The 21,346-nt window shown below is 40.8% G+C and overlaps 1 protein-coding gene across 4 annotated transcripts in view; it reads left to right on the plus strand.

Annotated features, from left to right (window-relative positions):
* Positions 1-20,828, plus strand: part of KCTD5 (potassium channel tetramerization domain containing 5) — an 89,538-nt gene extending 68,710 nt beyond the window's left edge. Inside the window, exons 5-7 of one of the 4 annotated variants that reach the window (XM_033914089.1) lie at positions 3,768-3,884; positions 9,649-9,774; positions 17,603-20,828. In XM_033914089.1, the coding sequence (XP_033769980.1) occupies positions 3,768-3,884; positions 9,649-9,774; positions 17,603-17,632 (273 nt within the window). In that variant the 3' untranslated portion in view covers positions 17,633-20,828. Of the gene's footprint in view, positions 1-3,767; positions 3,885-9,648; positions 9,775-12,026; positions 12,964-17,602 lie in introns of those variants that run through there. The other 3 variants (XM_033914088.1, XM_033914091.1, XM_033914090.1) reach the window with 3 other exon arrangements.
* The last annotated feature ends 518 nt before the right edge of the window (positions 20,829-21,346 follow it).

Raw genomic sequence — 21,346 nt, forward strand, 5'->3', positions numbered from 1 at the left:
ATATCACTAGTTTTTCCAGAACAGAGGGAAATGTTTAAAGATGATATTCATAAGTCACGATTCACAGCTAACACATATTTTGCCTTTTTTTCCATGGCAACATCAGACTTCATAGCACATTTGATATTAACAAAAGTATCATTTATTTAAAAGAAATAACAGTAGAAACTTAATTTCTGTTGAATGATATTTAATCAGAGGTCCAACTGTAATTTTTAGTTAAAAAAAAAAGCATTTTTGAGATCAACAGGGGATTTATTTACCTGAGCTTAACATTTTTCTTCTGGTCCCTGAAAGAAATCTAGCAGCAAACCCGTTTTGGTTTTAGGCGGGATATAAGTCTGTTAAATAAAATGCAAAAGGTGGGATCTTTTTTCCACATATTTGTTTCAAACTAATGAATGAAATGTGGGCATTAATTTGTCAGTCGATCTGAAGGATATCCATATAACGAGCTCTGCTAGAATTCATAATAGGGAGCTAGGATTATATCAGCAGTTATTCCTCTCACCCCAAAGAATCTGGAGTGGCCTTGAACTTAGAAACACTTGGACACCTGTTAATTTTGAGAAAGGACTCTGAATTATTTTTAGTTACTAATATTTAGCGGTGCAGGTTTTCCAGCACCCTCCAGTGGTCCAGGACTTGGAGATATCTGACAAACAAGGAAGCTGATGTGTTCTCAATTGCATTTAAATAGGTGACTAATCCATGACAGAAGCCAGTATTTGAATGTATGTATTTGACTCTCTCTTGGGGTGGCAACAGAAGATCTTGATGATATCGCTAAAGTTAAAATATTTGAGGGGGGGGAATAAAATAAGAGCTCCTAAGCTCTTGGTTGCCCTGTTGATACAATGGAATTTTTTATAAGGTGTAGATACTATTTATTTATTGAATTTTCTATATCGTTCTCCCAGGGGAGTTCATGTAAACTGTTCTCAAAGCATTTTTCCCTGTCTGTTCCGGTGGGCTCACAATCTAATATCCCTGGGGCAGCGTGGGTTTGAACCTACAACCTCAGGGTTGCTGAGGTTGTAGCTTTAACCACTGCGCCACACTCTCCCCTAACTAAAAGGAGTTAAAATAGGCAGGAAAGGCTCTTGCCAGTGACCCCTGCCTTTTGTGTGATCCTATCTTCGCCCAGTTACCTATGGGAATGTTGGCACTCAGTATCAGCTAAATCCCACATAATTTCCAGCTCCATGGCTGACCCAGATAGTCCTTGTCGGTGCCTAGACATGGTCTTAGCTCTGAATATCGAGCTTAGATTTCAGCCTCTGGTAGCCAGTGCCTTTAGAACCACTGACCACTGCAGACTGAATATCAGGGGCAGGTTTTCGAGTAGCATCGATTGCTTTTCTTGGCAAATTTTGTGTCAAAAGGTACTGGTATTGCATTTTGTTTTAAAATCACTGGGATATTTGTGGCAGCCATGAATTATGAAAAGCAGACTTAATATGTTAAGTTTTCTTGAGTCTTTTCCATGAGCCGCTCTTGTACCAGTGGCCAAAAATTCCAAAGGTCCGCTATAGACAAAAATGAGGCTTCCTTGTATCTTATACATATTCCTTCTCCAAACGGACCAGTTGATATTCTTGGGGGAAGGGGAGGGATAGGTGGTGGTGGGTTTTTCTGTCTTTAAATAAAAAATTGGGTTGTTACAATGACATCAAGTCTTTTCCATATCTTTTACAACAAGAATAGATAAAGAACGTGGTTTGATGTCACGAGGCTCCACTAAATCTGTATAATTTATAACGTAACTTAATTTTCTGTTAAAAAAAAAGGTGTAGTCGTCTAGAGTTCTACTGCTTACACAACTGCATAGTGGGCAAAAATTTCCATGGATATTCATCTTAAAATCTTATTTTTGTTCATAAATATCCAATTTTTTTCATCTGTGCTCTTTCATCTATAAACCTAACCCTTTACTAGTACTAACAACGAAAGGCACTTTTTTTTTTTTTATTTTTCTAACCCACACTTTCTAACCAGCTTAAATTCCCCAATATAAGCTATCGCTAAGGCAACTATCATTTGCAGTGTGCTTTGATTTTCTTAGTGCATATCCTGTATACCAGGGATATCAAAGTCCCTCCTCGAGGGCCACAATCCAGTCGAGTTTTCAGGATTTCCCCAAGGAATATGCATGAGATCTATTAGCATAGAAAACAAAAAAAAACTCTGTGGAGTGACGATGTTCCTAAATGGACTTTATTTGGAAGTGTCAAAGTTCCAAAGGTACACTGAAATCATCCACATAAAATAATTCCATCTACATAAAAATAAATCCATCTACATAAAAATAAATTATCCACATAAGAGCCTTAAAGGACCTAGTCCGCTAGGGATACACATCCGGCTCACCACACAATTGTTTCCCACGTACTCACCTTTATAGGGACCCCTGAAGAAGACTTTTTGTCGAAACGCAGACCGTGTTGGGTCCCGTATCCCTAGCGGACTAGGTCCTTTAAGGCTCTTATGTGGATGTTTTACTTTCATGTGGATGGAATTATTTTATGTGGATGATTTCAGTGTACCTTTGGAACTTTGACACTTTCAAATAAAGTGCATTTAAGAACATCGTCACTTCACAGAGTTTTTTTTGGTTTTCTCTGGATTTTCTTCTTTGTGGAAATTTCGGGGTCAATTCCTTTTGTTTTTTGAGATCTATTAGCATACAATGAAAGCAGTGCATGCAAATAGATCTCATTCATATTCATTAGGGAAATCCTGAAAACCCGACTGGATTGCGGCCCTCGAGGAGGGACTTTGACACCCCTGCTGTATACGGACAGCATTTATTATCTGTAAAGGTTTAAGTGATTTGAGTGTGCATTTTAATTCTCCTGAGCATAGTTGGAAAATATGTCAGAATTAAAATAATTTTTGTACATGAATTTATTTCTGTTCATTCAGGACTGAGTTAGAAATGAAAACTCCTGTCTCAGAAGTGTACATTGGAGCTAATTTTTACTTTTATAATCGAGCACCTTTAGAAAGTCCCTAGAACATGACTCTTACATAAAGACAAAGGAATATAAGTGCTTTTCTTGGAATTTTGGAATAGACTGCTACAGTAAACCCTAGCAACAGAACCAAGCCACCTCACAGATTTATACATGCTCCAAGGCAGGTACAGCTGAGGTTGTACTCCATGCACACAAGCATTTTATAAAATACATGTCTACCTTGCAAGGCCTCCAAACTACATCCCTTTGAACGCTTACCCATCATGTCCTCATCAGCACATGTACTTCTAAACACATATTTATCCACACAATTTTCTATGAATCATGTTCTGTGTAGAAAACACACTTCATACCTAGGCAGTGCTTTATAAAATGAGTCAATTATGCTTTTTGAAATCTCAGCTAAACAGATGTAAAATCCACAAGTACAGATCTAGTTGAAGTAATCGGTAACGCTGGCATCTATAACCACCTAGCCAGCAGCTCTCCCCTTTCTCGCCACAGTGTAAGTAGAGTGGTGCCTCACTCGTGGCGTTAAGGAGTCAATATAAGGTAAAGGTTGATCCTGTAACTTAGCAGAATGTCACTGCAAACTGCTGCGTTAAATCCCAAGTTTTACTTGTCTACTGAGAACTGCATAACGTTGATAAACTGGTTTTAAAACAAGAACTGAAATACGATGGAGTGCATTTATTTATTTTAAGAGAATACATTTGATGTTTATTTTGCTCTAGCATTATGGAGAAGATATATATCCTTTTTTTTTTTCATTCTGATTGATTGTTGCAGCTGGTCAGTATAGGTTCCCCGTATGGCTACGGGCGGGACCACCAGTCAGAGTTTCTGCTGATTGTGTCAAGGGAGGTGAAAGGGGAGGAGTCCAGTTTCCAGAAATGCAGCAGTGAGGTGTGTCCCGCCATTCCCTCCGCTCTCTTACACTAACATGCATGGCCGCCTCACATTCCTGCTTTTTTTTTTTTTTTTAATTCATTCATTGCTTTATTTGTGGTTCCTCATGGGGCTGTGGTTTTAATTCTGTGTCTAGTAATGTTTCAAATGTGTAAGTCAGCACCAAGGGCCAGTTTTCCTTTTTTGATGTGTTGTATTTTCACGTGCCTTGCAAAATTCTGCTTTACAACATGTACTTCTTGAAATGCAGTCTACTTTTTTTTTTTTTTTATTGGATAAATTTTTTCAGCAGCTGAACTACTATTTCTCTTCCACAGTCGCTAGAGTTTCTGGCTTTGTTTTAAAATACAGTGGTACCTTGGATTACGAGCATAATCCGTTCCAGGAGCATGCTCGCAATCCAAAATGCTCGTTTATCAAAGCGAGTTTCCCCATAGGAAATAATGGAAACTCGCTTTGATAGGTTCCCACCCCCCCACCCCCGAGGCCAGCAGCGCTGCTCCCCCCCCCCCCACGAGAACCGACATTGCTCCCCCCCCCCCCCCCCGCCGTGACCTGAGGTCCCCCCAACACCCACCCGAACCCTCTTCTTACTTTGCTGTAGCCTCCGCAGCGGAACCGGCACCAGCATGTCCTGTGCGTGGTGCTTGTCCTGTGCTGGGCCTTGAGAGTTCACGTTCGACGTGAACTCTCAGGCCTTGAGCATGCGCACATGCTCAAGGCCCAACACAGGAAGCAGATCTTCAGGCACCGGCACCACGCACAGGACATGCTGGTGCCGGTGCCGCTGCGGAGGCTACAGCAAAGTAAGAAGAGGGTTCGAGTGGGTTGGGGGGACCTCAGGTCGCGGCGGGGGGGTGCCCGATGGCGGCAGGGGGGGTGCCGGATCGCAGGGGGGGGCGCTCGCAAATCGAAGCTCGGTTTCCGAGGCGCCGATTTTGCGAATGTTTTGCTCGTCTTGCAAAACACTCGCAAACCGGTGCACTCGTAAACCGAGGTACCACTGTAATGTTAAATTAGTGTTCGGAAAACACTAAGGGCTCCTTGTACGAAGGTGCGCTAGCGTTTTTAGCGCACGCACCGGAAAACTACCGCCTGCTCAAGAGAAGGCGGTAGCAGCTAGCGTGCGCTATTAAGGCCCTAACGCGCCTTCATTAAAGGAGCCCCAAGCTTTTTTTTCTTTTGATGGGGGAAACATCTCCTGCATTTGTCATGTAAAAATACTGTTCAGAAATCTCATTTGTGTGAATATTATACTTTTTGTATACAAGTACCTGACAATGAGTTTATTTTGAAGTAATTGTAAGCAGTAATTAGATTAATATCTGCTGTTCTCCTTCTGTAGAAACTTAGGGACCAGCCTTTAGATCTTTAGCAGAGGCAGTGGCATAGGAATGACTTTTAAATCTGGAACTGCTGAAACAGTATTTTGCTGGTAATCAGAGTACAGATGTGGATGTGTTTGGCCTTCATTCATTTCCCCCTCTTTACCACTAGTCGACTACCATAGGGTCCTTTTTGTTTGTTTCTTTACTTTAGTCAATTGGGCCAGCCAGCCTGGTCCTCCACATGAAAGCATTGTACTTGGGATGGCTGTTCACAATTATTTAACTGTAGGCAATGACAAACCCTTTGTTTTCCTAGAGGGAATCTGCAGGGGACCTGTTTGCCCACAGATATGAGGCCTTCAACATTCAAGTCCTCTCCAACAAAAATGGGAGTAGATGGGTATTAGGAGTTCTAATGAGTCTTACACTCAGTGTGCAATATTCCTTTTACAGTATTTGAATTTTAGTGTAATATGTAATAGATATACTACACAGCCTTTGGTGGTTAGGTCGTGGTAAGAGTTAACATTTTCCTGGGTGATTTTTTTGGGAGGCAAGTATGAGCCATGAATTCTTTCCTATGCAAAATTGTGATCCTTGTTTTGGGGTATCTGATATAATAAGCAAAGGCTCAGCTTTAACTGGAATGTAAAACTTAAAGCTGTGCAGTACCATACAAAGGGCCCATGCTTCCCAGGTCAAGTATTTAGCCCTCTAGAACAGCAGCAAATGTGGAGGAAGCTCAGCCATCACTCGGTGGCAACACCTATTGACCAGATTTAAAGTGCATGTAGATAAGGCTCTCAAGTGAACTGGAGGGGTATAAAATGCATTGCTGAGGAAGAAGTGAACCCTGTATAGATTTAAATGAAGGCTCATGGTATTGTAGCCCAAGAAGACCAGTTCAAATTGAGCTGGTAGCTGAAAGGACCAGGAGAAAGTTGTTAAGAGGGAATGTGTTAAACATGCTGGGCCCCAGGGCAGAAATTTGAAAGGGGCCCCCAGGTAGATAAATGCATCTCTTTCAGCTGCATGCAGGTTTGGGGGGGCTCAGGGCAAGTGTCATGTTTACATCCCCTAACACTAACCTTGGGTTGGGTGCCTAACTTGCTGTTGGCAATAGATGAATTTTGATGGTCTGTGACCTCGTAATTTTGATGTCGGTCAACAAAAATGTACATGTACATGCTTGTTTTAAACTCGGTAGTCTTCATAGAAGTGCATTTTGAAATGCCTTCTATTTTCACTGTATTTGAACCAATCTAAAATTACCAAGAAGGTGCACATGGTTGGTTTGATAGCTTGACCTGCTCTGTCCAGCTTCTGTTTCCAGGGCTGTTGCAGAGGTAGTACCCGTAACCTCAGGAAGGGAGGGAATTGTAGCTGTGAACTAATGTCAAACTCATTTGCTTGCTGCTGGGCCAGAAGTCTGGCTGGTTGATCTAGATAAAAATAGATTAAAGGGGTTATAGGAAGCCCAGATACTTTCAATTGAAGTGGTATGGTGGTGGTGCCTTGCTGCTGGCTGGATTCAGTTGAGTTGAAAACCCAAAGGAGCAGAAGCAAGCTGGTGAGTAGGAGCAAAAAAAAGGTCCAGGATGAAAAAGAGATAAACAATGGATCAGTCTGATGTGAACTGAGCCAGCTGTTCTCTTGTACCAATACCTCCAACATATCCCTTGCTCCCCCCTCTGCAACAAACACAACATGCTTTATAGACGGCAGACAACATTTTTGGCTATTTGGTATGGGATATGTGCAACATGGACAAGCTTGAATTGGCACCTGAATAATAATAATAACTTTATTCTTGTATACCGCAATACCATGGAAGTTCAATGCGGTTAACAATAGAAGAGACTGTACATTTACAGCGAAGTTACATATTACAGCGTTGTTACATTTACAGCAATGTTACATATATGGCAGTGAAAATTAACAGCGAAGTTACATACATTTACAGTGAAGTTACATATTACAGCGTTTTTACAATTACAGCAATGTTGAATATATGGCCGTGAAAAGGCATATGCTATGGAGGCCTGAGGGGCCATTAGATCAAAACCGAGATTGGATAAGAGTGGCCATATCGAGGTAGGGAGGGAGCAGGGAAGGAGGGAAGGCAGAGTTAGCGGAATTTGTCGAAGACAAATAGACATTGAATTCTGCCATCATTGCCAGAGGATGTAGTAACAGCGGTTAGCATATCTGGACTTTAAAAAAAAAAGTTTGTTTAAGTTCCTGGAGGAAAAGTCCACTATTGAGATAGACATGGGGGGAAGCCACAGCTTGCTCTGGGATCAGTAACATGTTGCTGCTGTTTAGGTTTCTGCCAGGTACTTGTGACCTGGATTGGCCACGGTTGGGAAGCATGCCACTGGGCTAGATGGACCATGGCTATTTTGATCAATAAATATAATTTAATTTCCCAAAAATGAAAAATTTTGTACATTTTGTACTTCCTTTGTTTATGAAATTTACTTTGGTTAGAAACTTTTAACTAATTCTCTTCCATATAATGTTAATTTAACATACTGGAACATCTGATTTCCAAAATATAGAAATGGATTCATAGTTGTAAGATAACACTTTATACAGTGCAGCATTTTAGGTCTAAGTTTTTGCTTTAACAAACATGCAGATTAGATATTTTTTCTCAGATTCAGCATTGGCAAATTGCCAAGACTAAGAACACTTAGATATCTCCCTGTCCATGTTGATAGAGTAATTTACTTCTGTTCAAAGTGTAACAGCATGAGTTTCTTTTTTGTTGATTATCTGCCTAATACAATGCTGAATAACTATTACTTTACAATAAAGCCATTTTTTGATGTCCAGTATACTTTAAATTAGCATATTTGTTCATATCCAAGGCATATCATTAATGCTACCAGTATAATGGAGATACATAGCCCTGTAAGCTATAGAAAACCAATGTGTTAACTTCCTTTGAAATTGTTTTGCATACATGCTATTGGTGTTTCATAATGAGAAACTAGTTTATAGCAGTCCTGAGGGCCAAACACTGGGCTGATGAGAATGTCTAGTCAACAAATTGGCCTGCGTTGGCTTGTTCAGATATCATCCATCAGTTATGGGTTTTGGTGTTGGGCTTGTAGTCTTCAGCTGATGGGTCTTAGCCATCCCACATGTGAGAAGTGTAAATGTTGACAGCCATTGTTCATAGTAAGTACTGGAAAGCACCTTTACTAGCCAGGACTGTTCACAGGGTGGTTTCTCAACATCCTCTAATTTAGGATTCTCAGAGATAATAATATTAACTAGAAAAAAGAACATGCTTTGACAAGTCTGTGTTATTCTCATGATACAGAAAAAGTAAGGTGGGAGCAGGCTTATTTCTGTTGAGTAAAGACAATATCCTGCCTTTTTTAAATGGCATGTCTCCGAGCACTAGGCCCTTCTTTCTCCCTACCTTTATGGCTCTGAAGTCTTGATCTAATTTTGGTTATACAGTTTTAGACATTTTAAAACTGTAGCCTGCTCTTCAGATTCAATAAACTTATATAGCTGCATTCATGCAGTGATGCCATAAATGTTTGGAAACACATGACAAGCAACTGGTTTTATTATAATAGCCAAAGTCTACATGAAATCAGTTTTCCAAAGGACGTCTTACTTTTGATGCTGAGCAAATAGTATCCCTCTTTTTGTAGCTTATTGGTGGTAATGATGATTTGCACTTTAAACTTTGTGCCTAAATCTGAACTCTGACCTTTTTATTGAAAATATTGTTCATAACTAAGAGAAGGCATCGGAAGGGAGTAGATATTGCTCACTCCCCAAAACACTTGGGCCTCTTTTGGTTTGTACCTGTTAAGAAGACAATTGCTGATCAGGGACAAAAGTGTAGCAGTAATGAATTTGTGCAAATGCCAAATTATTTGGTTTCAAATGGTTTTATAATTAGAGTAATTCCTGTTGAACTTGTACAAGTAAAAAAGACTAGTCCAGCTGGCCGCCATTTTGTTTCTGCTTTGGGAGAGCAGCAAGATGGTAATAACTCATATTTTGCAGAGGTATTAACGGGTGTATGTATGTGTGCTTCTTCGTTTGTGTTGTTTAAAATAAAAATTGTCCCATCTGTTAGAAGGAGATGTTATCTACACCCTGTTCTGATTTGTGCATTCAAATTCCTGCTTGCAAAATCATTACCTGTTTGTAATGGTGAGTTTGGTCTGTGAAGTTCTGTCAGCTTGTGGTGGAGGGGCCTAGTAGGTGTGGGTGGCTGCTCACATCTTTAGTCCAAAGCTGACATTTGCTTCCACTCTTTTGCATCCACGTTCATTTAGTGAGCACAGTACACTCGTATTTGGATGAATGTTGGATGTCCAAGAAATCAAGAGCTTAAGGAGAGGGATTTTGGTTGTGGAGTTTGTATAATCATAAAAATCTTGTTCATTTTATCTTTTTAGCTGGTGAGTATTGGCTCTTCCTATAATTATGGAAATGAAGATCAGGCTGAATTTTTATGCGTTGTCTCCAAGGAATTGCACAATACACCCTACGGCACAACCAGTGAACCCAGTGAAAAAGCAAAGGTATGTTTGTATCGAAAACAGTCTCTCACTTCTAGATCTATTTCAGTTCCATGTTTGCCAGCGTTTTAACAAACAGAAGTAGAATTTACTGCTTTTGTCTTCATGCTGGAAGATTTAGCTATGACATGGATTTAAAAATGAATGGTATATTCTAGACTAGAAGTTTGCAAAACTGAACACTAATGCAAAAATATATTTGTGTGAAGATGATCTTTAGCTGGAGTAAAGGTAGAAAAATGAAAGGGATGATTACTGTGCTATTTTGACAGCTGTGACTCCAGTGTGCAAGTGGTGGTGCAGGACAATGACATCTTATGTAGCGCTCACCAGGGTTGCAACCTCAAATGTAGCATTCACAAACCTGTTTGGAAAGTTCTGGGCTATTCTTAAACTTGGTTTGTAACAACTAAAAGCCAAGGAGGTAATTTCTGTAGCCTTCTAACTTGTGGTTGCCACGCATGTGGACCCTTAATGTGGTGATCCCAGGGGTCAGGTACATAACGAGGGGAGCGAATGCTGGCCCACAAGTCCTTTTCATGATTTAAGTTGATGCGAGCCACAGCTTCACAATATTTCTCCTCTAGTCCTCCCTGTGAAAAGATTCAAAGTAATTTAGACTAGAGAATGACACGAGGACAAATTTGTCCCCATCCCTGCAGGAACTCAATTTCCCTGTCCCCATGAGTTTTGTCCCTGTCCCATTCCTGTAAGCTCTGCCTTAACCACACAAGCCTTGAACACTTATGATATTAAAGTGTTTGAGGCTTGTGCAGATGAGGATGGAGCTTGCATGAATGTTACGGGACAGGAAAATGAGTCCCCATGGGGAAAAATTTGTCCCTGTGTCATTCTCTAATTCAGATTTATTAGGATGAGATGTGTTAGAAATATAGTACTGAAGTATAGTGCTTTTGTATATTCTTAGTTGGTGGGGAGACATTATGAAAATTCAGTCATCTTTGGGCTTTGCACACATCAAACTTATAAGTTCCGTCCCTAGGCTATTTTGGCTGCCTTTTCAGCCTGTCTTGGGACCTGTTCGCTGGTAACCAGATTTTGCATATGAGAGCCCCAGAATTAGAGACACTACTTTTTTTATATACAGTGTTCTCCCAGTCGTTCGCGGTCGGCGGTCCCGGTCATTCACGGTATTTTCCCACTGCGAACCGCCGACAAAGAGAGGGCAGTGGGAGAGGCAGGAGAGAGCAGCCGGAGCGCCGGCGAGTGCAGGAAATCACTTGCTGTATGCTCCGACCGCCTCTTCCTGCACTAAGTTGGGCCTTATCCAATCAGGAGCTGCTTTGACACGCAGCTCCTGATTGGTAAGTCTCAACTTAGCGCAGGAAGAGGCGGTCAGAGCATACAGCGAGTGATTTCCTGCACTCGCCGGTGCTCCGGCTGCTCTCTCCTGCCTCTCCCGCTGCCCTCTCCCCCATTGAAAAACCTTGGTTTTTCACGATTCGCGGGGGTTCATGGAATAGAACCCCCGCGAATATCGGGGGAGTACTGTATATTATTTGGATGTATTTCAAGATAAGTTACATTTCCCTGCTCTGAGGGCTTAAATCTAATAAGTATGTGAGGCAATGAAGGGATAAGTGACTCGCCCACGATTACAAGGAGCAGCAGTGAGATTTGAACTGGGCTTCACCAATTGTTAGTCCGGTGCTCTAACCACTCTTAACTACTCCATTATGCAAAAATGCTGTTAACCTTTTGTAATTTGAAAACTGTATTTAGCACCACTGAAACAACTCTGGAATCATTTGGATTTACATTGAATGGTAGCTTAGTAGAGGCTCAAAGATGATGTGCTTTGAGTTTAAAGCAGCAGGAAAATGGATGTCCAGTCCCTGTTTTCAAAAAGGTTCCTGGCAAAGGATTTGTTATCAATGATAAAACTAGTTAAGTCCTTCATATCTCTTTTGGATAAGAAGTTGTGGGAAAAAGATTCATTTACACAGCAGTCAAGATGAACTCATTTAATTTGAAAGGTATAACACTGTACTCCTAGTCAAAGTCTTGTAAAAGCACTAAATAGTCATAATTGTTTCTGGTTACTTCTATGAATCCTTTGTCCATGCTTGAATTCTGCCTATAGAGTTAAGTTTATTTGCAGCACAGAAATTTTTCTTAGGAATCTGCTGGGAGAGATACTTGTTGAAATGTTTTGTTTTGCTGCCATGGCTATTTTAACTTAACCGCAGTGTTCTTCTTTTCCCCCTCCCTTCTATACTTGCATGCTGGTACAGAGTGAGGACGAAGAGACGGATTACAATATGAATGACTCAGATTAAGTTTTAATGTAATGGTGAGCAGAAGTTGCCCTGCAAATCAATCCAATTGTTCTTAGGATATCCGCACCCCCATATGCTTCCTGAAATAAGCTCCACTCACCTTGTAGAATACATTAGGCTTCTCCTTGCTTGAAACCTTCTCCTTTTGTGCATCTCTTGTAGTGGTTGATATACGCATTTTACCAGCCCTGCTTATTGGACTTCATCTAATTTGGGGTGATTAACAAACTCTGTCCTCTTACTCCAGAGTAGCACTTAAGAAATACTTGGATAGGCAATCCATGTCACCTCTATGAGGGGAGAAAAGTAAATGCTTCCTACTTGGATGTTCAGCAGATGCCTAAAGAAATCAGCTTTGGAGGGTGGGGATAGACATCATCTTCTAATTTCATGAAGGAAAACCATATTTTATGTACTCATATGGGAGCTGGGCTGGTGGGTGAGTGGCAACACCATGTGGAGAACCTGGATTTGATTCTCAGGTTTCTCATCTCTTCTAGATTGCAGGGGATGATAATGTGATAGAGGCATTATTCAAAACCTCTAGTGAAGTTATCATGCAGCAGCAGCTGCTACGAATCAGAATTAAAGCCCATTATTTCAATGTTCTAGATCTTTGGTAACACTCAAAGGACTGGGACTGAAGGCCAAGGTTCTTTAGCAGTCCTCGAGACACACCCAGCCAATCAGGATGTCAGTGAGTGTGCTTGAGATAAAGTTGCATGCACTACCTCCTTCATTTTATGCAAATTAATACACCTGAATGAGGTGTTATAACTACTCATGGTGGACATACTGATAACCCGATTGGCGGGTATGTCCTGAGAAATCTTCTAGAGAAGGAGCCTTAATACATGATCTCAGGCCAAGGATCATCATGATGACTGGGGTAGATGAGTGGCTAGGGATTACAAGGTCTGTGGTGGGTGAGTTTGAGAGGGGAGAGAAAATGATGAAAAGAAATCCCAGATGGTTGCAATTGGAGGCTTATGGTGCTAAATCCTAATCTTGGTTCTGATTTAACTGGAATCCCAGAAGCGGAGGAAGCTTCTGGGCCAGTGTTTGAATAGAGAATCTTTGTACGATTGGGGGGGGGGGGGGGTCACCTGAACAGCTGCTGTTGGATAGATCTGGCACCAAAATGTATTTTGCAGTCATGGATATAAGTTTCCTGCAGTGTTTTATCACTGAAGAAATCAAATTCATTTATTGGTTGGGAGGCAAGGGAAGCTTGGGGTTCTCCTAAATGTAAGAAATCTTTTTTGCAGATTTGGAGCCCATCCCTACCATCCTTGTCTCCAGGGAACAAAGCCTAATTTTGAACACTCTGTAGATAGATTATAATTGTGTGCCAGCCTGGCCATTTTTGGAATTGTGATGGTGCGGAAGGGGGAATGGGGAAGCTAATTGCTCAGAGGGTATAAGCCACCTGAGATGGTTTGACTGTCTGCTGTATTCTCAGGTTAGGGAGGATTGGGTTTATGAGGTGGTTGGGCGGACAGTTAATTGTTTATTTGCCGTTTATATGCTTGTTTAAACAGAGAATCTTTGCTAGTTCTCGATTCCAGCAACAAGACATTTTAACACCAAAGCTGTTCTATTTACTGCACAGCACTATTGATATTGTGACATGAGCTTCTGAAAAGTTTAGAATTCAGGGGGGTCCAACCTTTTGGCTTCCCTGGGCCGCATTGGCCAAAAAAAATGTTTCTGGGGCTGTGCAAATGCTGCAGCAAGACAGAGGAGAGAGAGACGGCAAGACGGTAAACACCTGAGGGCAGCAGAGGAAAACACTGCATCGCCCTCAACTGGGGCCACAGGTTGGACACCCCTGGTTTATATGTTTCTGCATGGTGGAAAAGAGATGAACCCTCTTCAGCTAGCATTAACACAGCTCATTTTTCCTAAAAAGTAGAGCTTGTGGTTTGCTGTAATAGACATAACTGATTTTCTTGTTTTGATGGAAGGGTTTTTTTATTGCTATTTCTAAGATTCCTTTGGTATTTAGAATAGTTGTTAATGGTTGTATAGTAGCATTTTTGTATGTTAAATCTTGCAGTCTTGTAAGTAACTGTTTTAAAGCAGTCATGAAAGCAAAGGAGCCGTGTGCTAAGAAGGATTGGATAAATTCCTGAACGATAGGGGGATTGAAGGATACAGATAGAGGTAGAGATAGGTTTTAGGCAGAATATGGATAGAAGGATAAAAGGAATCAAAGGGCTTAGAGAAGGATCACATTACAGGTCATGGGCCTGATGGGCCACCGCAGGTGTGGACTGCTGGGCACGATGGACCTCTGGTCTGACCCAGCGGAGGCAACTTCTTATGTTCTTACTGTAGTAAATCTAACTGAGAGGTGATCACTTTGTTTGACACACATCTTTTGGGTAGGACTAGATGATAAATTAGACACATGGAACATGGTTTTTTGGGAGCAAAAGGGGGGGGCAGTGGGAAGGCTGAGACCTGTTTTTCAGAATGAACTACTCCAGTATTTACACAAAGTTCAGGGCTGGGAATATGATGTTTGCCTGGCTGCTGGGGGACTTTTGCTTAGGCGTGTGGGTAAGTATTTTGCCTCCTCTGTCTTAATGCAGCAGAGGTTGCCAATCTCATGATACGTGTGAACATAAGCTACTTCTGTCGATGATAAAAGAATGAGGTAGCTTTTTAGAATGGAGCTAAAATTTTGGTTTGTGTTTTTGAAGTAATGGGCATTTCTCAAGTTGCAATGATTCTTTTAATGTGTTCTTGTTTTGAAAATTGTAGACTGGAATAGCCTGGTTTAATTACAAAGGGTAAAAGGGGGTGGGCCTTGATATACTGCTTTTCCTGGCTTACACAATCAAATATTTCCGACAAATATTTATTTTTGTACCCAGGGCAATGAAGTATTAAGTGACTTGCCCAGTGTCTCAAGGAGCTGCAGTGGGAATCAAACTCACAACCTCAGGCAGCTGCTCTAACCACTAGGCCACTCCATAAACGAGCCATAATCAGAACTGATGCTTGGATGTTGATTTAAAGTATTGCATTGGAGTGTCTTTGGTGTTCTCGCCTGCTGGATTCCCGCTAGACAAGTATGAGGCCTTCCCTCTTTCTAATCGCTTTCACAGGCTTTTAGTTCGTAAGGCAGGGATGTTGGTTAAACGAGTGATCCTGCAAGTTTGGGCTTCTGCTAACCCCCCTTCCTATTGGGCTTGGAGGAATCACTTTCATCCTTTAAACAAAAGAACCTTTTTCTGAAAATTTGGGAGCCTTATTTATCTTCCTTACCACATTGGGCACGCAGTTTGGTCCTCAATTCCTTTTGATCTCAGAGAGAACGAGAGCCAGAAGACCTTGAGCATACATAGAAGCTCAAGGCCCAGCCCAGGCAAGAGGCGAGATCTTTCCTTAACTGGCACCGGCACGCAGCAGATGGGGTAAGGAGCTTGTTTGGGTGGGTGGGCAGGCAGATGCCGCTTCCAGCAAGGGGGCGTTCGCAGGTGGGGGGTGCGATGCCGGTTTGAGCGGGGGGGGGGGGTGATAGAGAAGTGCCAGTAGCCTCAGGGGGGGAGGAGGAGGAGGTGGAACAAATCAAAACCAGTTTCCCTTACTTCCTATGGGGAAACTCATTGGTTTACGAGCATGCTTCTAGAATGAATTATGTTCATACACCAAGGTTCCACTGTATATACTTATATTTGTTAACATTTGCTTATTTCTGATCTGAAGAAGGGTTACCTCCAATAGTTCATCATAAAATGCATTGAGTTCAGTCCAATAAAAAAGGTATTACCATATTTCCTTTTGGATTTTTTTTTTTTTTTTTTATTTCTTTATGATAGGCTCTGAAATGCAAGATCATTGTATACCGTTTTATAACAACATTTACTGTAAATGGGCTTGAGTTAAGCACAAAGGATCCTTTAAATGACCAAGAATTTTAGACTGATGAAGTGGGGCTTACAGCCTTGCAACAGGAGGTAGACCAGATGGGCTGGCTGGTCTGTCACTGCACTCCAGTTCCATGTACTAAGAACTAATGAATAGGGATATATATTAACTGGCACATGCTGGTCGGTCCTGCTTACTATGTTTTTACTTGAATCTCTATAATTTGAATAACTTTTTTTTTTTTCCTTCATTTTCTCTCTCTCGTATAATGTAATAGTATTTCTGTGATATAGTGAGACTTGCTAAAAATCGTGGCATGGCAAAAGCGCATCTGACATTGGTGCACCGACATCTGTGTGCAGGACCAATGCACACTGCCAGTTCCGCCACTTTCACGCCTTACCGTTGGTGTTCTGAGAGGGGAACCCCCCCCCCACTACGCTTAGGACTGCTCGTGCTCCCACTACACTGAAAACTCCCGACCAGCGAGAGAATGGAAGTTTTCAGTGTACTAGGGGGGGTTCCCCCTCCCAAATCTCCCCCAATGGGAGCATGACCAGTCCTAAGTGCACCCCCTCAGAACGCTAACGGTAAGGCATGAAAGCACTAGAACCGGCGGCACACATTGGTCCTGCACACAGATATCGGTGCAGAATTGTAGGCATGCCAATGTCCTGCACAGTTTCACCAGTGTACCGCTGTCTTTAGACTGAGAAATGCATACTCTGATCTGCATGGAAAAACCACAAATTAACTTTGAAATCCACCTAGCCAAAGCTACTACAAGGATAGGATGAACAATGGTCAGCGAGCGTTCTCATTTTTTATGTATCTAAGGCAGTGTTTCTCAACTCCGTCCTGGAATACCCCATTGCCAGTCAGGTTTTCAAGATATCCACAATGAATACGCATCGACTTGATTTTACATACGCTGCCTCCATTATATGCAAATTTCTTTCATGTATTTTCATTGTGGATACCCTGGAAACCTGGCAAAGGGGGACTCCAGAACAGAGTTGAGAAACACTGATCTAAGGCATTCTCCAGTTAGGTAGTGAAAGTTTTCGATTTCAGGTACAGTAGATGTTTGAAAACAGGATGAATATTTCTCACTAATAAAAAAAAAATGAAAAATATTAATAGATAAAGGACAACTTAAGTAGAGATGATCGAGTGATTTCCATTGCCTAACTCTGCCTGCCCATGGTTTAAAAATTTGGTCTGAGGGCCATCTTAGAAGCCATGGCCCTAATAGTTCCAGCCAGAACAGACATCCCCCAACCTGCCCAATGAGTAGTAATTGGGTTTCTCTTCTTCCCCTTGCCCACCCCAACACCTGTGTGGTGAGCAGCTCCTTATTTTGACCAACTTAATCATCACCAACAGTCCACTTTTGAGACACACCACTACTATGTTATCAAAAATGGACATTATATTGTGTTGCTGAAGCTACTATGCAAAACATTGGGACCATCATGATGGGCTTAAATTTAGTACTTGACCCATGGGCTGTAGGTTGGATAACATTTTGCTTTAAACCGTATAGTAGACAACATTTTAGCTGATATTTTTGTTTTTGGACTGTCCAATGTTTGAAGTTAAGCAAGAGCCATCTAATTTAGAAGATTATTTTATGATTTCATGTTTTCCAGATCTTGCAAGAAAGGGGTTCAAGGATGTGAAGATGCAGTATTGAATGCTGAAGATTGTTACTGTTTTATTCCAAGTTAACAAGATGCAATGACTTGCCACTTTGACAAGCCTCGACAACGAGAAGAAACCTGCTTTAGACATTCTTATTGGTCTGGATTAAAATATTTTTTTTTTCCTGCAAGGTGGCACAAATAGCTGCAATTTAGCAGCTTAAAGTGACAGAGCTCATGTTTAAAAAAAATGTACTTTTGAGAATGCTTTGTTTGATTATGCTGTTGAGTTGGGATAATGTGACTCACATGAGTAAGTCATGGGTCTTTTTTTCATTTGCGAGATTGCACAGTAGACCTTGTGCAGGCTGACGCCCAATATTGATCAGCTTGTCTGATGTTACTATTGGTTATTGTAAATTGGTTACAATGTACTTGGTGCTACAGGTAAAAATTTAGAGTCCATAACAGACAGCTGGGCTTATTCTGTTGATTTTTGGACATACATGGCAACTGCTCAGCTTTGCCAAGCATTCTTCCTACTTCTATTAAAGATACAGCTTTTCTTTACCATAAAAGCAAAATGATGGGAACAAATCGGAAAAATAGCTGGCCAAAAGCATAACAAAAGCTTTATACACTGAATGAAACGATTCTCCTAGTGGGAGCATGGGTTGAAACGCCTGAGGTTACTACAAGTAACAGTTGATAAAAAGAAGCTGTATGGACTATATTTACTCGTATATTCTCCATCTTGGTTGTGTTTCAAGTGCTGTCCTGTGCAAACACCTCCTTCTAAGATATTGAGCTTTTTGTCCCAACCAAGATGTTGAAAATCGGAATTTCTAATCTCAGCAACTCAACATTCACTTTTGTAATGTCTACAGCTAACCAAATGTTACAATTTTGACTTTGAAGAAATGCCTAAAAGTGTTTGTATTTTTAGTATCTGTGGGGGAAAATGTAAAGTATTTAAGAGCAGCTTGTGGATGGGTAAGACTAGATGTTGGTTATGGACATAGAACAAGATGTCCTGAACCAAATTTTTAAAGCCGTCTTATGCCAGTCTTCTAGATGGAACAAAAACGTTTCTCCCGATTGCTTGTAACGGCTGAATCAACTTTGGCTTTGATAATTCTAAATATTTATAACTTTAGGAAAACAAGATGGTCCTGTAGTTGGGGGGGGGGGGGGGTTCCTGTTGATTCTAGGAATGCTGTTCTAATTTCAAAGAAGCGTTAGAATAGGATCATACCAACCTTGCCTCTAAACTCACAGGATCTGGTTTACTAGTAAGAATGCCTTCTCCAAAATAAAAAGCTAAATGGTTTGGTTTTTTAATGCTCACTGTATTACACCTGTATGCAAAACTGATTCCTGAGCAGCTGATATCTATGCTCCTGTTAATCTTACTAGGAGTGTCTCAAAAGAAAGCATTCGTTTTGCCTCCAAGGGGTCTGTGTTTTAAATCGGAAGTGCTTCCTACCTTCAGTAGAATTGGTGCACCTAAAGGGGTATTTTCTGAAAAAAGGGTTCAGATATAACAAGGAGTACAGATTATGGTGTTGTCCACCACTGCTTGAAAGTTTGATGTGATGGAGTAAGAACACGATCAGATCAAGAGGAGCCAATATGCTGTCGATTTGCAGCTCTCTTGTATTTTTCTAGAGGAGCACATTGGAAAATGTTCTCCTCCTTTCTTATTGCAATGAGGGCTGCTGTCTTGGTACTGAAATATGCTTTGCGTTGGAGAAGGCTGATTTGCTTTTTATCAGTGTTTGTATGTTGACTCCCCAGTGTGTTTGGTTTTGCTATTGAGATCAAGTGGAAGGGCGGGCCATACTGAAAAGATTGTTTGCGAATCTACAAGCCTTAGGCACTGTTTACAGTTCATCCTTTAACATCTTATGCAGTCTAAAAATATAATTGAAGGCTTGGTGTATATTACTACAAGTTCAGCCAACACAACATTTGTTCAGTGGCTCTACCTGCATAAAGGTTAGCAATGGTTTCAAAATGGAGTTTCACTAAATGTTCAGTCTGCTCACATGTTAACTCTGAAATAGCTCCTAATTAATTTGGGGGGGGCTATACATTGAACATTGTTTGCCTTTGCTATTGACTATTAGAATAGATTCGTATTCTGGTGTGTAGGGAAGTTGTGTGTTGCTATCTTTTTTTATACTTGCTTAGGCATTGTTTAGTCAGAATACCAAGCTGGTCAACTATGATTCCACATTAACACGTGGTCCATATTATCTTCGAATTCTTTGTGGACAATTGAGCGGAGTGGTGTTTGTGGTTGGAAGTTTTTAACCTTTGGAAAGTTTTCCTCTACCGTCGACATTGTTTATATAGCACCTTGAGTTATATACTCCCTACCAGAAACTAACTCTTTTCAGCAGCTCTTAAGATTATGCTTTGCTGCTGCTGCTAAACTTTGAGAAGAAAGCATTTTTTAATATCTAACGGAAAAGTTATTTGAAGCAGTGTGCTAGCTACCGTTTTTAATAAGTTCACGAGGTAGCTCCTTGCTGTCTGGTATAATGAATGCATGCTTGAGATTTCAGAATTTTGATAATTTTGTTAGGTCACAATTTAAAAGAACTAAGGAACCATAACCTTACTGATGTCAATAGGGCCTCCAGTCTGTAAACGTCTGAAGCATGTAGATAGTTTTGTACTGAATTATACCCCTTGAATGGGTGGAATAGCTCCCAGATTAGTGTCCAGGACTGATCAGATGTTTTGCAGAATTGACACATGGAAGACAAGGATTTTTTTTTTTTCCTCTTTCAGAAAGCTTCCATGTTACCAAGCATGCACCCTTTTAATGGCAATAATTGTGATTAAAGGAGATGGCTCACTTAGTGTACTTTTTGCTCCATTCTCTGGGCACCAATACTTCACCTCTCACTGTTGCTCTTTGCATTCTTGAGGTTTTATTTTTCTTCTCTGTCCTAGACTGAGCAGTTCCATGTTAAATACAAAATAGTGCTTTTTTTTTTTTTTTTAACAGGCTGCTAATAAGATGCTACATTGTGTACTTACTACATTGTTATATGTTTAAGATGCTCTTCAGTAGATTTAAACATGACTTACAGCATATTCTATGCATCTTGTATTTACTATTGCATTTGTTCAGATTTTAAAATTAATGCCTTAGGAAAGATGATATTGACATGATTTATTGGTGAAATACCTTTGAATTCTTAATAAAAAAAACAAAAAACTAGGCTTCGAGTTAATCCCTTCAGATTTTCTTTTGGTATGTACAATTTATCCCAAGATCGGCCGCACCTGTTGGGTGAAAAAGTTGATCACTTTCCTTGCATATTAGCAAGGTAACTTGTTTTAAGTATCTTTAACTTGTTTCTTTTGTGGAAGGGTCAATTCAGTTCGTAGAAAACCATGGCAATAGAGATTGACACTGCATAAGCCTCAAACACTTATGATTTTAAAGTGTTTGAGGCTTGTGCAGATGAGGATGGGAAAATGAGTCCCCATGTCATTCTCTACCTAGAAGTTAAACGAGCAGATCAGAGGGAAACAGCAGATACAAGTGATCGTGAAGCTGGTCATAGTGTAGAGATGAAACAAAGTGGAGCAAAATCTGACCGTGACACAGCCCGGTTTTCGGCAAATGCCTACATCAGGGATCAGAATGATGAAGCACTGTTTTGGATCTTGCTGGTTTTTGTTTTATTAGTGAGTGTGGATGCTCATAGGAAGACTTTGGGCCAGATTGGCACC

Source organism: Geotrypetes seraphini, chromosome 11, assembly GCF_902459505.1.
Source record: "Geotrypetes seraphini chromosome 11, aGeoSer1.1, whole genome shotgun sequence".
NCBI classification, from domain to species: domain Eukaryota; kingdom Metazoa; phylum Chordata; class Amphibia; order Gymnophiona; family Dermophiidae; genus Geotrypetes; species Geotrypetes seraphini.